The 18,557-nt window shown below is 42.1% G+C and overlaps 2 protein-coding genes across 2 annotated transcripts; both read left to right on the top strand.

The window, feature by feature from the left end:
• The first annotated feature begins 4,476 nt into the window (after window positions 1-4,476).
• On the top strand, window positions 4,477-9,308 carry LOC6738019 (transcription factor Sox-1b). Its single transcript, XM_016169574.3, has 3 exons — window positions 4,477-4,921; window positions 5,629-6,238; window positions 7,909-9,308. Exons 2-3 carry the CDS (start codon window positions 5,706-5,708, stop codon window positions 8,537-8,539), a joined length of 1,164 nt encoding a protein of 387 aa, XP_016031818.1. The 5' UTR covers window positions 4,477-4,921; window positions 5,629-5,705; the 3' UTR covers window positions 8,540-9,308.
• Window positions 9,309-14,698: 5,390 nt separating this feature from the next.
• LOC6738018 (fat-body protein 1) lies at window positions 14,699-18,161 on the top strand. The gene is made up of 2 exons (XM_002084797.4): window positions 14,699-14,899; window positions 14,960-18,161. The coding sequence occupies exons 1-2, from the start codon at window positions 14,809-14,811 to the stop codon at window positions 17,953-17,955; spliced, it is 3,087 nt and encodes a 1,028-aa protein (XP_002084833.2). The 5' UTR covers window positions 14,699-14,808; the 3' UTR covers window positions 17,956-18,161.
• The last annotated feature ends 396 nt before the right edge of the window (window positions 18,162-18,557 follow it).

The raw sequence follows: 18,557 nt of genomic DNA, 5'->3' as shown, positions 1-18,557 counted from the left end.
AAGCTTTGTTAAAATAGAGCAAGCAGGAAAATGGAGAAGTGACCGAGAGATAGGTAATGAAAATCGGTTCAGAGAGGCAAAATCACTTAGGAAAAACAAGGAGAAAATTTCAACAAATTGAAACAACAACGAGCGGTGCAATTTTTTATGTTTTAAACGCAGATCGAAGTGCATAGCATAAATTTAAAATTAAATTTAAATGTATTTAAATTCTACACTAAACACACACAAAACAAAGCAAAATACACACAAAATATATACATCAGAAACCAGAAAAAATAAAAAATTCAAAAAATAAAAGACGCATTGTCATCAGCAGCAAAATGTGTAGAGTTTTTCAAATGGGGTATGAGTGTTTTTCAATTTAAAAACAAAGCAAATCATAGACACCCAAATTAAATGTTTCTAGATTTACTATTCCACTACACCCGAGTATATTGGTAATTAAATTGAATTGCTGTTTTAATTTCAATTAAATAATTGCGGACAGACTAATCCAATATAATTGTTATCCACATTGCGTGTGGGCGGAAAGGGGTGGCAAGCAAAAGTCAAGAGCGCTAAACGCCTCCTAATTACGGCAACTTCTGGCCAATCAGGTTGACAAAATGCAGCCGAGCAAACTGAATTGCTCAAGCAGGCGCAGCAACTTAACGCTCAAGTTTGAACCCTGGTACGAAATTACCGTTGGCCACTAATTAATGGGCGCTCGCAAGTTGAGGTGCAAAAATCCAAGTAAATTTAATTAATTTTACGCTCTCTTGGCCGTCGGCAATTAGCGGTAATTGTGGAAGTCTCTAAAAACTCTTGGGGGTAGATTGCAAACAGAGTTGTCGCATTAAGCTGGCCTGAATAACAAATATTTCGCACCATAGGAAATGGACTAGTCGACAAGTTTTTTATACATAAACTTTTTGTTTTTGTATGTGATGATTCTTCTAAGATTTTTAAGTTATTTTATCATTAATGAGATTATACTCGATATCTACATGAGTTGTGTATCTTACATTTTTCAAGAGCGACACCTAGCGGATCTCATTTAACTCTGACAGATTTCGATTGCACCATCTATGTAACCTCTGTCAACCCATTCTGCAAATAGGTGTCGCCTTTATCACTATGTAGAAATTTCAGGTAAAATTTATGTCAATTTGAGGTTACGCCTACCGTCAACAGATGGCGCGTGCTTATGTAAATTTATTAAAAATACAGTGTACATTTCGCATGGTGAACATTCGACAACAAATGTCATGAGATTGATTTTGTACAACAATTTATTGCATGGGACAATCACCAAATTTAGAATTAAGAATAATTAAATAAAAAGCAATAACAAAACGATACTTTTTGAACGGAATACAAAATATTTCTAAGATTTTAAACAATCACCTTAAACTAAAATATAAAAAAAATAACGGATTTCCGAATCGAAGATAATAAGAAATATTCTAATGTCTTTGGTTCCACAAAATAACTTAAGAGAAATTAAGATTAAGAGAATTCGGAGGAACAGTTCGATTGTTTTCATCCTTTCATTTCTTCATTATATTAAACTGCCTTCTCTGATAGGCGAATTTTATGTGATAAAATAAGTTTTTAAATTCAATTGTCTCAGTCTGATTATTTTTCAAAAAGTTTTCCAGCTTAAAATAAAGTTATCTTTTGGAGAATTATTTACATTTTCTAGAGTCACCCACTGGTCTTATCAGCCTCCTCATTCGACTGCCTCGCATTTGGCCTCATTTAAAACACAAATCACGATTAGTACGGGCATTTCCCATTTTTTGGTCAGGTGAAACCAAAGCGAAAGGATAGTAGGAACAAACGAGACCTCTCTGTCTGCCAGAGTTGGCAAAAATTTGTGCGACGCTGTTAAATCCCAGCCATAAATTATTGCAACTAAGCGCAGCAAACAATGCTGCGGTGGGTCATGTAAAAAAGCTCCCAAAATTATGACTGCAGTGGGGACAACGAAAAAAGGATGCGTTAAATAAACAGTGTTGACAATCTAGCCATTTTTGGCCATTACAAAGCCAATATCCCATTTTGATAATGTTATAAAATTTACTTAGTTTTAGCGAAAATTAAAAATAACAATATTAATATACCTTTAAAGCTTTCAAAACATTTTATTACGTTTTAAAACGAAGATGCTTTAGGAGTGATTTAATTTGAGTGAGTACCCTATTACTCAAATTTCTTCGCTACCGTCAACTATGATTTCTACTACCTTCACTTTCTGTGCTTCATTGTCCCGTGAGATGACCGCATAATAGGGCCAGCCATAATGTCCATTAAGGGGGAACAAATAAAGGAATGTCGAGGACACCGAGCCGAATATCCTGCTCCTCTGCCAGCGGAAGATAAAGCGAATCCTCAGGCATGTTCTAGCCAAGGACCACCAGTTGCTGGCGCCTTTGTTTTGGGTCCGTCTGTTCTGGCTTTTGGCCAATAAAATGCATTCAATTCGCATGCGAAACAAAAAGCGATAAAAAACGCGTCACCATTGAGAACGCTTCTAAGCAGCGGCCCCATTCCCCAAACTCCACTTCCCGTAGCATTGTCTACGCCATTGGTCCACAGCGCCTGAAATCGACATGCGCGCAGTTGCAGGGGGTGCGAGGAGAGGTGGCAGTGGGCGTTGGGGGTGATTTAAGTGGGGGGTTGAGGTTTGGGGCAGCACACACACACACACATTTCTAGAGCGCTGCCATTTTTATTGTTGTGCGATGGTGAAGGGGGGAACCCGCCAAATGCGTTTCCTACTTAGCATTTGTTTTGGCGAAGAAGAATATAGGAGAGGGGCGGAAAGAGGGGTAAGTCGGGGAGTCGAGGGCAAAAACTCTACAAAAGTTACGACCATTTGAAGAGCGACGCCTGCGCAAAACAACCCCTTAGGAAGATATCTTTTTATGGCGCCAACAGTTGTTTTTTAAAATGCCAAGGAATGCAGAGCAAAAATCCTAAATTTTTTTATTCTTAAGTCTATTAAAAACGTAAAGGTACAATATGTCTTAATAAAATTAAAACAATTAAAAATAAAAAGCACTTTGACGATTCATTTGTGATTTTAAAAGTGTTGTTTTATTATTATTTTTTTGTCACTTTCTATGTGAATATTTACACCCTCTTAACTCATTTAGTATATCCTGGTGAATTGTTTCTAATAGTCCTTGATTTCTAATTGTTCTAAGTGCAAAATATTATTCCAATATCCCAATTAATGAAAATAAATTGTGATCGAGAAATTATTGTTCCGGATGTACTATCCCTAGCATATTACACACTTTTCTATTGACATTACACTGTAAACACCGGGAAAATTGTCTAATTTCTAAGTATTCGTCAAGGGAGAAGCTCCCTTAGCGGAATATTGAACCCGTCAATTATAAAGAGCGGCATTTATAAGAAATTTTAGAAAATGTATAAAGGTGGTAATATTAAGGGATCAAGGGTTTCTAATCGTTGCAATTATACAGAAATCGTTATTGGCACAACAACAACAAGAATTGAGAATTTCCTGTGTGTGACAAACAAGGAGAGCAATTGAAATAAGCGGCTCAACCCTGCCAACAAAAAAGGGCCAATCTTGCGGATACCGAAGCTTGCAGCAAACATACCAAATGAGCCACCGATCGATTGTGAGAGCAAACACCCGTCTAATACACAGTCAGAAATTATAGTGGAAATATAAGCCATATAGTACAGACCATGCATAAAGTAAGTATCCAATATAATTTGGTTAAAATAATTTAAAAAAAACACCTAAAATGTACTTTTCATTCGACACCACTCCGTTTTGTATTCTATTTAAATAAACTGGAAAGACTTCCTAAAAATTGGTTCTTATTCCATTGGGTTGATTGAAAAGAGCTATAAAGCAGGTTACCTATGCCTTATATGTGGATCACAAATGTATAGAAGAAAAACAGTACTGAATAATAAAGTAATTTATTAACGTACCAATTTATGATTTAATATTTTGTAAATAAATATAGCAGCGAATTCCGGACTAGTTGACCGGAATTTTTTTGATTTTTTCAAAGAAAATTATTTATTTTTACAATAACAAATAGATATTGGTAGCTCAATATGAAATCTGTTATTAGGTTATTCAAATCTTCAAAAATACTTTTTGTGTTAAGGTTTTGATAAAAAAATGCAGACATTATCAACTGGCGAAGAGCAAAAGGAGCAATGTTTGGTAAACAAGAATGCAAACGCGCACACAAAACGAAAACAAACCCGAGACTATTGTCAATAAGATACAAAACGCAGATACAAAGATACAAAGCAGCAGCAGCGAATTTTTATCACTTAGCCGCCACGTTGACGCGTCCTCCGAAGGTGTAAAAAACTCTACAAAATGTGCGCTCTCTCTCTCTCTCTCTTGCGCGACCCTTCTCCCTTGCACTATCTCTCGCCCTGTCTCGCTCCCACTCGGTCCTTTTGGGCGGCAGCGACGCAGCAGCGACCAACCACTACAGAGACACCCTCACACTAACAAACACCCACGTTCTTCCTCTTGCCCCTTTTGGTTCCTTTGCTTTGCCGTTTTTGTCGCAAGTTTTCGAATGTGTTTTCAAATCTAAATTGTCGCGCACTCGAAACGGACGCGCTGCGCTCGGCTAACGGTGAATAATCGGCAGTCTAACGGTTTAAATACTTTCCACGTTCGTAAATTCGAGGCTCTATAAATATCGAACTGTTTGGAAAATAATTTGAAAATTCAAATCAGTGCACTTGTGTATTTTTAGGAGTTCTAATGGCGATCGACAATAATTAAACTGCTAATATTAATAAACAAAAAGAACTCGATCGCATCGTAAACTCTTGTGCAATAAAATAGAGACTTAAGTGTCACGCATCGGATGGAATGCAAATTTAAACTGTATTAGGCAGAAATTAAAAGACAATACAGGTAAGTTAATTATGATGATAAGAAAAGGTTTATTTAAACAAGCTCTCTAGGTGAACACTTTAAATATTTAAAAAAGGTATAAATAAATATAAATAAATAAAAATAAATAAAATAATATAATAAACTATCCTCCTTAAGGAATTTTAAAAAGCGAAATATGCGACTAAATTTTCTTAAAATATTAAATGATTGGTCAGCTATATATCAGGACATGAAATAGACTGCATTTTATAAACATTTTCCATATTCAATGTTAGAAAAGCTTTGGGTTCTTTAAAAGCCTGTTCTCGAAAATATTTCATATTTCGTGCACAATTTTTGTGCTTCGAGTCCAATCTTTTATTAATTCACCATTTGAAATCGGATTTCGCATACTGTTGATCTGCAAATTTAAATTCTGTAAGGAGTACATTTCGGATAACATTAATTTAAGGGAAATCCCCGATATTGCAAATATTCAATACTGAAAACTGGTTTGAATTACTGGCAAATATTTACATTTATTTGTCATAAAACCGGGACACCACTTTGAGCTCCCTTTATACACACATTAGAAGGGGTAAATGGAGTTCCATTGTGCATTTTTTTTGGGCAAGCTATTCGCAGTGCGAAGAGCTCCAATCAAATGACTCATGCAGGGAGCAGCAGACAGAGTCCCCAAGCTAACAAGGCATATCTATTGAATACCATTTCCGTTGGCATTTCAGAGCTCGAGGAGCAGCTGCAGCACTACCACCTGATAATTACCACCTGCACCCCCATTGGAGTCCCTTGACTCCGCATCATGACGAGCATCTCGGCCCTGCTCCATCGGAGCCACAGCCACAGCAATGGTTACACGAGCAGCGGGAGTAGCAATCACAGCCATAGCAGCAGTCTCTCACCGCAGTTGCCCGGCATCAATTTGGGTTTGGGCATGGTCGGTGGCTTGGGCATGGGTATGAGCGTGGGAGTAGGCTCCGGATCGGGAAACACCAGCCCACCACCGATGCCGCCAGCTGACCTCGCCGTTCCGCCAGCGGTCCCCACTACGGTGGCACCCAAAATGAACCAGCACTCGCACCACCATGGCAACTCCCACCATAATGCCCCAACCAGCCACTCGAATCCGAATACTGGAAGCCATCACAACAGCCACGACCACATTAAGCGACCAATGAACGCTTTCATGGTCTGGTCGCGGGGGCAGCGTCGCAAAATGGCCCAGGACAATCCCAAAATGCACAATTCCGAAATATCAAAACGCCTGGGCGCCGAGTGGAAATTACTCACCGAAGGACAGAAGCGTCCATTCATCGACGAGGCAAAACGATTGCGGTAAGTGTTGTTCACTGGGGTCTGGTTAAAAAACACTGAGAAAATATGTAGTACCAGATTTCTTACCAGGCGAAGTATTTACCTTTCAATTCAAAAGTTACTTTTCCTAGTCTATTATTAATTAGGTTTATTAGGGCTGCAGCTCTATATCCAAAAAAAACTAAATAGATATGGATCATTGGAGCATTAATTTTAAAAATCATAGATTATCATATTGCAGTAATCCTATATTATTTTAAACTAGAAAAAACATTAGTTGTAGCATTTTTTGGTAGTTATCTCCGCTTTCTATTCTTGGTCATAAGAATAAGTTTGTTTATTCAATTTTATTCAGTGCACAAGATGTTTATTTTTTTCTGTGCCGGCTTATGCAGGAGCAGAGTGGTGTAGGTTGGATGGGAAATTCTGGCTTGGTTTCGGTTACGGTTTTCCCAGTTGGTAGCTCATTCTCACTAGATGCCGTCTGGCCACAAAATTTGATCGATTAGCTAAGACAAAGGCTACCTATTGTGAGGAGCTCCTGCTGAATTGCGGAGCTCTGGAGTCGGGGATTGTGTCCGCTCTGCTTAGTCAGAATTTCATTGGCACTGCCATATCTTGGGTAAACATTTCAATTGAAGTTGTCACACAAAAGCGAGGCAACACGTCGCATGAAATGCTCCATTCATTTTGCATTTTGCTTCTTTTTGTGTGCTTAACCCATTCAGTGTACCCTGTCGAAAGGGTTTCAGTAACTTCAGATTAAGCTTAGTTTTAATAAAGGTAATTAGTGGGATTAATTGAAAATACTGCAAGAAAGAAGTTTTTTGTAAAAGAAAAGTATCTTAAAAGCGAGCATTTCACAATTAAGCACAAAAGTGATACCTCACATTTCTCTTTTGTCTATTTTATTTTTTATTTGAATTCTCATCCGATTCCTGTTTAAAACTAGCCAAATAGTATTGGTACAATTGGAATAAAAATTGCAGTGCACTAAAAACTGTAGGAATTCCCAGAAATGCCGTATCTTACAAGTTCGTTTTTTCTATACCTTCCTAGATAGTGCGGTCTTTTATGATGACGAACCTCGGTGTTTGCACTGTCATAATCCTTTTATTGATTGGATTGGCCTGCCAAAATGGAAATGTTAAATTTTACGTACATTTTATGACATTTATAAATGATCAGGGCTCGTCAGAAGGGGCTTAAACTAATGGCCATTCGGGGTTTTCGAGCGAGCATATCGAATGAAAAGAACCAAAAATTCTGATCAAATATTTGCCAATGCGCGATGATAAGGAAAACAATATTTTTTTTCGGGACCCGCGATAAGGAGGCCATAACTGACCAAAGAAAGCAAAACAAAATAAAGAAAAGCGAAAGTAAAACAAGAGGAGGCGACCCAAACACACCTTTTATCAGGTTTTATCGTTATGTCAAACAAATGTCAACAATTGCGCATTGTTGCAGCTGGGAAATCGGAAAGAGAATCGAAGTTGGAATCGGAGTGCTGGTTCTTCGCTAAATACACAATATAAACTTGTGCATTTTGTATCTGCCAGGCGTGGGGTTTATGGAAGGGTTCCGCTTCTCTTGGGGTTTACGACCAGAGATGGCTGGCTTTATGATATCATCAAAGTTTAAATCGTTCGATCTTTTGATCAGTGTTTCAACATTTATTTAATTTACAGGGCTCTGCACATGAAAGAACATCCCGACTACAAGTATCGACCACGTCGCAAGCCCAAGACGCTCAACAAGTCACCGGTGCCAGGTGGTGGTGGCGGTGGTGGAGGTGGTGTCAATGGTGGTGTCAACGCTGGTGGTGCGGGTAACACCGGTCCCGGTGGCCCAGGATCAGTTGGCTCCCCCAAGGACATGCAGCCCCAGCTGTCGCCTTTGGGTCAGTCGCTGCCACATCTTCACGGACATCCCCACCAGTCACCATATCAACCGCATCCACACCACCCGCATCCCCATCCGCATCATGTCCAGCTGGCCGCCGCCACCTTGAGCGCCAAGTATGGTTTTGGTTCGCCACTGGAGTTGTCCCTGCCCCGCCTGCCGAATGCCTTTCCCGGCCTCGCCCACTATCCACTGGATCCCACGTTGGCCCTGGACCTACAGGCTCGCCTCCAGGCGATGTACGCCGGCTCCATCTACCACCCGTGGCGGTATCTGCCTCTGATAAGTCCGGAAACTCCACCGTCCCCGCCCAGCAGCAGCGGTACCGGCATCTCATCCTACGGATGCGTCAAGTCAGAGAAGTCCTCGCCAAATGCGGTAGTGGCCAGCGCGGCCAGTCCGCCGAACATCATTTGACCGACTCCATTGCGCTTCGGCGCCGGCACCTCCTCATCCGCGGAACACGTGGTCTAGGATGGGCACCGCAGAGGGAATTTGGATGGTAAACTTGGTCATCCCGCTCCAAAAGTTAAAAGTCCTAATGTTAGAGCCTAGTGTTAGACGAATATTATTGCGCGTCTTCAGTTGCTACTATAATTATGTTTTGGGTTCTGATTTAGTGCAGCTTGACTATTTTAGATCATTAATTTTAAAACTACATTCAAAATCTCAATTTACTGGCATTTTTGGACTAACAATGCAGTTAAGTCCACCCTCGAAAATCAATAGCCATTTTAAATCAAAACAATTTTTTAAATCGTAGCTTAGAAAAAACATATAATAATTTTTATATATATTTTATATATATTTTTGACATTTTATTAAAAACTCACAAAATCATTTGAATTTGTACTTACATACTTAAACTGCACTTAATATTTTTATTGATATGTTGTTATATGAATAACTTAATTATTTTGATAAATCTTTGAATTATTACCTCAGCTTAAAACACATTTTAAATGGTTTTATTCATACCTAATTTTAAGATTTCACAATCTTTGTTATCAATTTCTGGAACCCAAACAATTGGCTTATTAGGTCTAAAGTACATTAGATTTGTTAAGGCATCGAGAACATGTCCACTTTTATGTAATATATGATTGTAAAACTATACTTTAATGTGATAAATGAAAGAGCAGAAATCGAATTAAAAATAGTGTGAAATTCCACGATTTTTAAACAGTGTACTTGAATAAAGCATGGCATTGGGATTAATGGCAAAATTTTAACAATAGTTTTAGCATTGAAAACCCTAAAGAGACCTGGTCTGCATGCGAGTGAAAATCATAGCTTGCAATCTGTGAGGAGTCACCGCCAAACGCCACAGGCTTCTGTGAATATAACGACAATGTTTGCTGATGCGTTGATTATTAGTTTAAATTGCCGACACGCCGCGGGGATGAATGGATGACGCTGGCCAGGATTGTCTACCGTTTCGGAAGGGTGGCGATCGTCCTTAATGGGATTCCTTCACGCCCACTTGTTTAAGCGGCCAACTGTGAAGCGCTCACCGTCGAGGCGTGTCAATAACTCTCGGCCCAAAAACAATTGGCACTTTTTTGTCTGAGGTACTGTACAAAACAAAAGCAGCAACCACCACTATTATTGGACTTTTCTCTGGGTGGTTGGGTGGAATATAGACGGCGTGGCGGTACATGGCAATCGCGACAGCATCGTAACCAGCTGAAAAGCCGCCCATAAAAGTCGCACAAATGCCACGCTGCAACGCAACGAAAGTGCTGATAAGGAGTGCCAAATACCAAGGATGCCGCACCCAGCTCAGCCTCCTTGCCCCACACACCAATCCACTGCTCCTCCAAGTTTCACTCAAACAAAAAGCTTACCCAATTCTATGTGTAGAATGAGAAAACTTAAATTTCGCTAACTATATCTTTGCCAACAGGATTTTATACAAAATTCTGTTTAAATTCTAATGCAATTTAAAAATATATTTTGTTATGATAAATTAAGCATATTTCAAAGATCAGATGCTTATTTGAAAGTTTATGCAGTTTTTTTTTTGAGTGTTGACTGTCTGCCCATTTTCACAATCACACAGACATTGTGGTGTGCCTTTTGTTGCCCGCAAGGTCGTTTTTATAGTGTCCTGGCCCTATTCACAGCGACAGTCGGAGACTCGAACTTGAATAAGCATTTAATGTTTGCATTTTGACCTCACCTAAACACAGACAAAGGACCTGGCATCCGCTTCCATTCTGGACGAAAATCACTTGTGCAAAAGTCTATGAAATGCTACAACAATATTTGCCCAATGAAATTGGGTGGGCAACAAGAGCCACCCCCAAGAGAGCAGTCCATGAGTTGGTTCGACTGTGGGAACTTACAAATTGCCGAGATGTTTTAGAGCTTGCGAAGTAGTAGTAATTGAATCTAAATTGAGGCTGTCCCTAAAAGCATACTGCATATTGACAACAAAAATTTTTACATAATTATTAACAAGCAATCAATTATCGAGGCTGCAGGTATTTTAAGCATTGCAATGAAACCGTTCATTTTTTAACTAATTTATAAACATTTAATTTAAAGATACTCTATTTTATTCAAAACTGCAACCCCTTGATGGATGTATCTCAAAGTATCTCGAATATTGCAATTATCACAAAAATTTAACGGGTCACTTGCTTGGTTGGCATCCAGAAGCGAAGTCAACTGGCTATCAAAACTAACAGACACGCGCTGCACGTGCGACCCCTCACCTTCGACCCCGATCATCAGCATCAGCTCGCTATACTCACTTGTTTCAAGACAAATAAAAACATTGAAAGCGAATCAGTGGGGGAGAAAAATAGCAGAGCGAAAATCGTGTGAAATAAAAGTTTGTTTGATTTGCTTTGTGCGGAGGAAGTGGGTGGAGCAGCGAGTTTGGGAAGCCCTAGAGTCGTGGTGACAAAACTACACAGAAAAAAATATATGTCATATTCGCTGGATTTTCATAGCTACTTAGTACAATATATATATAGGTGGCATGAATTAAATGTTCTTGAGTTCTTTTTCTTTATATACAGCTTTCAATATAATTTATAGTCATGGAACTAAGCTTCATGAAACTTTTGCTTTTTGGGACTACGATTTATTTTTATCAGTGCACTGATAAAATAGCGACTGGGATTCCCATTCTTTTGCCATTCAAGCGAACCAAGTACTAGCTAGCATCACACTACTCAAGTCGGGGAATTTTTTGTTTTATTTGGCAGGATGCTGGCGAAGGTAACCCCAGCCCAAGGACTCTATCGCCACTTCCACAACCCCGACTCCACCTCCGTGCCTGTCCCTTCTCCATCCATTGCTATTTCAGTCCTGGCACACTCACATCCGTTGTGATAAAAAGAAATATTTTCTTTTGGCAGCAGACTTTGGCTTTTCTTCTTCGTTTTTGGCCCAATGCTTCATTATTACTATATTTATATTTATTTGCTGTACTTTTTCTTTCATTCCATTCCATTTCATTTTGCTGACTGGTGACTGCTGACTGTTTAAGGTGGCCCAGAAAGACCATTACGCAAAGGATATTGTGTGGCCATGAATCAATTGGCCAATGTCCACAGAAAAAAGTTATGCCCGGAAATATGTTGAACCGCCAAAGTGATGACATTCCATTTGCATTTTCTAGGCTATTTCATGGCAAAAGGTCGCCAGGCCTCAGCAACCAACATAATCGCATGTAATAAATTTTAATTTTTTAAGCATTTGTAAGCAGTTTTATCAGGCCAACAAAGGACGCACAATATTTTTTTAATGCCAAGCCAGCCGAAAAAAAGGAAAACGCGAAAAGGATATAAGATTAAGACGCCAAGCCAAAGTTGAGACATAAAAAAAAACAACGCCAAGCAAATTAGCAGCCTAGAAAGTGGGTGTGGCTGGATGGCAAAGGGGAGGATGTGGTTTATCACGCCCACAGCGCGTCGACGGGATATCCGACGCATGGAAGACAAACAAAAAAGGCATTAAATCGCATTTAAGTCAAAGCGAGCGGCGACAAAGCCGAAAATGAAACCAAATCCCGAATCCTCAGTATCCAGATCGCGAAAAGAAGCCGAAAACATCCACCACTTCAACTTGACTTGACTGAGGCTTTCACGGGAGAACAAGGACAACTGGCAGTCGAGACAAGGATGTGTTGTCGATTTCATACAGCTTATCACTCCTTCAAGAAGGATGCACAGCTGGTGAAGAAATTCTACTGAATGGCAGTAGAAATTTGTAATTGAATAATTGTTAGTTTATTAATTATTATGATTTATTTATTAACAGACATTCGGTAAAATATAGCAACTTTGTTTTTAATCCACAAATTTGAGTGTGCACTGTTTTTCGAAAGGTGAACTGCGAACCGCGATAAGAAGCCCACGTTTAACCGCATGGCCCTATTTTGATAGCATAAAATATAAAGAGATTACAAAGTAGAATCGCTTGGAAACAGCGCAAACGAGATCAATGATCGTAAAATGGCATAGTCATAATGGTTTGAGTATTTTATACCGCATATAGGAAGGAACTTTACTGGTTGAATTAAAAGGTATCAAGAGGAAACCGAAGTCCGCCAGAAAAAAAGCGTTTAAAGGATGGCCGATGACATTACTATGCACATAAAGCGCATTCCACTCGAATGTCCAAAGCCGGGCAGCAATTAAAGCGAGCAGCTGTCGCCTCCGCCGTAAATGCAGCGGCTCACAATGCCGGAATGTTTTTTCACTCCGGCTACAGTGGGTGCAAAAAGGACACCCCTGCGGCACAAAGGAGCAATTAATGCGAAATTGTAGCTGCATAATTGCTGAACATGCAGCAAAAGGGGACGAGCGGCATAAAGAAGCAATTAATGCCGTACAAATGCGCTTGGCATGCATAAAAATGGCAAGTTGGGAAAAAAAGGCGTGCAAAGTGCAGTAGAGGCAAATCAAAGTTGCTTTTACAGCCCATTTGCTGGTAGGAAAAGCTGAAATCCAAAAGGTGAATGAATGACCGGCCGGAGTTGCCAAACAATTGCAATTACATTAGAAAAGGCACAGTAGCAACAACAACAACTACAGTCGAGCCAAGATAGCAATGGCCAAGATGCCTGTATATCATTATCATATCTTAGTTTGAATCTAATATCTTATCTCATTATCATATCTTAGTTACAATGTAATGGGTTGCCAAAGCTTTTACCATTTATTTGCTTATCCTATAGAGATGAATAATAGTTTGTATATTTACAATTCTGCAGTAATAAAGCTTACCACTTTTTTGTTTTTCTAAAGTATTTAAAGATATTTAAATTGATTTATTCATCATATTCATCATTTATTCTTACCTTGCCGATGAATCGCATTGTCATTTTCTTTGGGATATAGCACATCCCTAGACAAAATCTAAGCTATGGCCACCCACGTAGCGCTTTTCACTTCCGTTGCATGCCAGGCACGTTGCAAAATTGTCGCAGCACAGACAACCAACCAACAAAAAAAAAAATGGCAACAAAAATCGCTGGGCGAACACAAAAGCCACGGACAAACGAATTGCCAATTTAAATGTGAATAGAAAAATTGCATCGACTCGCCCATCGCATTGCTCACCCACCCACTGCAATCCTTTATCCTTTCACAATCGCCAATCACTCACTCACGCGAACAATGACGCTGCCAAATGCTACGTGGCCGTCATTTTCCGGCTCCAACTCTGCATCTTTTTGCACTCTGAGTGTATTCACATGCTTATTCTAAGCATTCGTATTGGAATTTTAGATATAGACCCAAAAACATGCATATCCCCATAAATCAGCTCTTAAGAAACCGATAAGATCTTTCAATGAATTTCAGCATAAATATTTCTAAACAAGCACCATTTAACATGCAATTAGCGCATTCACTAAGTTCAAATGAATTAGCAGCAATAATAATGTATTAATTTGTCAAACAAGTCACGCGTTCACCGATTATGCTGATTTCTTGCACATAAACAAATTCATAAATTCTATGACTTATCAGCACAAAGTCGAATTTTTCCATGCTAAAAGATGTTGACTTCCTTGTCCTTATCAGTAATAGAATTTGCATGATGAAATGAATGAACTTCATATTCCTTTTATTTCTAATTTAAATTTAATTAATAGCATGTTGCATGCAACTTGATACTTTCTTAACATGCTACAAATGCGAACTGCACTTTGCAAGATGTTTGCTCCCAAAATAGACTAATCAGCGTGGCCAGCAAACACGTATCACCTGCAAACAAGAGCCAAAAGATTAAGAAGTCGTTTGCAGAATTGCAGATCAATGAACCAATTAAGATAGATTGACTGGCTTGTGACCCACAGAATAGAAACGAACCGGAGTTACGTACCCTATGTGGTTTGAATCCCGAAAGGCCCCACCGATTTCGGGACCAATCCATGACAACAACTTTTTAATTGCATAATGAGCTAGCGGTTTTTTTAGAAGCTTCTGGGCTGATAAACATATTTTCGCACCAGCAAAAGGCATTCAACCCAATCGGGAGTCAAGCGATAGGCCTATGGGATGCACTTTGGAATGATAGGAATTTCGGGTATAAAAGCTGCAGCGAGCGGACTGGAAAATGCAGTTGCCTGCTGGTCTGTGTTGCAGCAAGTTAAATCCATCTGAGCTCTCCAATCCTTCAGTTTCTCAATTGATCAGTTAACATCAATAGTTGTTACAATCAAGATGAACAGAATCATGCTGTTGGTGGCCTTTGCGGCCGGCATTGTGGCTGCTGGAAGGATAACTACGAATCAGGACAGGGTTCAGGGTATTGGTAATGGGTTAACGCCCAAAGGAAAGGATTTATATACTATTTATTTTGCCGTTCTTGCAGACCGCATGTCACTGGAGGATCTGCAGCGCCAAAAGTTTATCCTGGATATCGTCCAGAATATTCGCCAGCTTCTGCAGCAGAGTGAGCTCATCAACCTAGATGTGGGTCTGATTGCTGACAGTCAGCGTTATCGTGGCGGCATTGATGAGGTGATGCAGGGCGTCATCGATCTGGATCGCCAACGTCGCCTCCTCGACGAGCACCAGGTGTACTCCGTGGGTCGTTTGGAGCATGTGCAGCAGCTGCGCGGCATTTACCGCCTGCTGGTTCGCGCCCAGGACTTTGATACGCTTCGCCGGAATGTGGTCTACCTGCGCCGCAACATTAATCCCGTTCTGCTGGTTAATGCCTTGGCTCTGGCCATTCGCGATCGCGATGACACTCAAACTCTGATCGTGCCCGCTGTCCAGGAGCTGCTCCCCGAACTGTATCTGGATGAGGAAGTGATTCAGCAGTTGCGCAGCGTCCTGAGGGAGCAAACCCAGCGCCCCTCGCTCATGGACATCGTGGGGATGCGCCAGCGGGCCATGAACCCAGTGATGAGCATTCTGATGCCCTGGAGGGAGATCCACATGCAGATGGCTCTGAGGAAACAGCAGAACCTCCAGAACGTTTTGGGCCAGAAACGCGTCGTTGTCCGTGCCGAGAACCAGGGACAGATTGAGGGCACCTCTCTGCTGACGGACGATATTGAGTTGCAGAACTTTGTTCAAAATCTCATCCAGGAACTGGCTCTTCTGGAGGATGTTACTCAGTTGGAGCAAAGCCAATGGATCAACAATGAGCAACGTGAAGAGCAATTGGTCGGTCGTCAGCGCGTGCAGTACCAAGATAACAACCAGGAAAGGGATCTGGGTCAGGATGTAGACACTGGACGCCTGCTCCACGTGAGTCGCCGCCGCCTTTTGGAGCAACAGGATGAATATCAGGGTCAGAACATCTATGGAAACCAGAAGGATCGTTTCCAGCGTCTCCTCCGCCGTGATGACGACAACGACGACAATGATGACGATGATGAAGATATTCGCATGGGTCGTGTCCAGCTGCAGCGTGGTATCAGCCAGGGAGGTCTCCGTATTGGAGGAGCTCGTAACCTGCCCACCGTGAGCGTGAATAGTGACCGTCTGCTCCACGTGAGCCGCCGCCGTTTAAACGCCATCCAACAGGATCAGCAGGAGGATCAGCTGAACGGTCGCCAGCGTTTCATGGGCTTGGTCAGAGGAGACCGCCTCAGTGAGGGTCGTCGCGTTGGTCAGGTGGATGATGTGCGCCAGGAGCGTCAGAACAACTGGCAGAAGCAGGACCACATCTTGACACAAGGTCGCACTTACGGTGTCCAACAGGAGCGTCAAACCTATGCCGATCAGTTGGAGAGCGTGAGCCGTGACGATGAGCGATTGGTGCATATTAACCGACGCCGCCTTAACCAGGACAACCAGGACATCCAGCAACAACAGATGAATTTTCCCCGCAGGATTAATTCCATTGGCGAGGGTCGCCGCGTCATGGGAGAGCGCCCCATCCAAGATGAGGACATTCTGAAGCTAATCCGCGGCGAAAACCGTCTGAAGCTGATGACCGATGATGAGATCCTTGAGATGCTGCAGAGGAACCGCCAGCAGCGTCTGCAAAAGCACCAGAACGATGATGATGACGATGACAACGATGACGATGAGAACGTGGTGCACCGACAGGGACTACGAAGCCGCCGCAGCCTTCCCAATCTCCGTCAGCAAAACAACCGCCTCAGCGAAATTGTCCTGCACAATCTTCGCCAGCTGGTCGCACGCCTTAACCAGGAAAGCATCGCCCAGGGACAGGTGATCGAACAGCAACAGCAGTGGATCAACAATCCCCGCCTGACGCAATCCGAGCGATATGCCCTCCGCTTGAACCAAATCCGAATCGATTCCCAGCGCAGCCGCCAAGTCCTCGCCCAGATCGGCCAGATTGAGCAGCGTTTGCAGGAGGTTATTGGTCAGGTGCTGAGCCAGGTGAATGTCAACTCGCTGCGTGGCCAGATGATCGATCAACGCCAAGTGGAATCCCTGATCGCCGATGTACTGTTGGGTCGTCTTGGTCAGGTGGGCATCATGACCATTATCCGCCAGGTGGTCCAGGACAACAACGGTGAGCAAATTGATCGTACTGGCTTGGGCATCCGCCTCAGCGATCCCGTCGTACAGCACACCCTGCGCCGGATTGTGAGGATCGTGGACGAACAGCGTGAACAAATCCTTGGAGGCTACCGCCAGGAGCAACTGCAGATGCGCGGTGTTTCGATCAACGATGTTCGTGTGGACAAACTGCGCACTCGCATCGAGGAGCACGAATTGGACCTTAGCAACTTGGTCGAGCAGCAAGTTCAGGGCATCCAGCAGGAGATTGTGGGACGCCAGCGTCGCCTCAACAACAAGGCCTTCACCATTGACATGGACATCACTTCGGATCAGGATCAGGATGCTATTATTCGCGTCTTCCTGGGACCCGCAGAGAATCAACAGGGAAGGCAAGGAGCTTCCCTGGATGAGCGCCGCCGTGACTTCGTCCTTCTGGATGCCATCCAAGTGCAGCTGGAGAATGGACGCAACCGCATTCAGCGCAGGTCCATCGATATCCCCTGGACAACTAGCGATGTGACGCCCCTGGTGGAGATCTACCGCCAAGTAATGCTGCAATTGAAGGGCCAGCAGGAGCAACAGGTCGTGGGTATCCAGCAGCTGGTCGGCGAGAACGGACGCTTCCCCCAGCACTTGCTGCTTCCCCGTGGAAGGCCCGAGGGTCTGCCCATGCAGCTCCTGGTCGTGGTTTCTCCTCTGGTTGAGCTGCAGGTTCAGGACATCGTTCCCGCTATCACCATTGGCATTGGCTCCGCCTCTCTTCGTGATGCCCGCCCATTGGGCTATCCTCTGGACCGCCCCATCCATAACGAGCAGGAGCTCCTGCAGTTGACCAATGTCCTCCTACAGGATGTGGTCATCATTCAGGAGAACTAAGTTCCCATTAGGAAAGTTCCAAAGATGTAAAACCGATCGTCCGGCCAGCTGCTATTCAATGGACCTATCTGAAAATCCCCTATCGAACCCTAGTTTTAATTAATCGAATCTTAATCAATTTACAATAGCAAAATGTTAAATACTCTTGTAAATCATATATATATATATCATTAAAGTTTTTGCAAGCAATGCAATCAAGCATAAAACTATTGTGTCGTATTGGCCGCAAAAATAAGTTAACAAAATTTGCATTGTTAACTTTATGAACTCGAATTTGTAAAAGTTATAAAGACCTGATCTTTGCCTACACAAATTGCATCCTTTTGGGGAAACCTCTTGCTATTAAGGGCACTCCTAAATCTCCAATTTTGGTCCTTATTGAAATTGTCACTTTTCTCGATTTTCCCCCAAAATGGTTTTATCGTTTTATCGCACCTCATGCCCAAGTTCACCTGACTGGCTTTTCTAATTTCGAAAAACAATTTCAATGCAAATTGCATGTCCATCGTGGAGCGGGATGAGGGGCATTGGAATTGGTGATGGTAGGGATTACAGGCGGCTGCCACGCCCCCAAACAATGCCCGCCCACAGAACAAGCGGAT

The sequence above is a fragment of the Drosophila simulans genome, chromosome 3L, assembly GCF_016746395.2.
Source record: "Drosophila simulans strain w501 chromosome 3L, Prin_Dsim_3.1, whole genome shotgun sequence".
NCBI lineage: Eukaryota > Metazoa > Arthropoda > Insecta > Diptera > Drosophilidae > Drosophila > Drosophila simulans.
The sequence above is the reverse complement of the archived record's forward strand: the minus strand, read 5'-3'. Positions and strand labels throughout refer to the sequence as shown.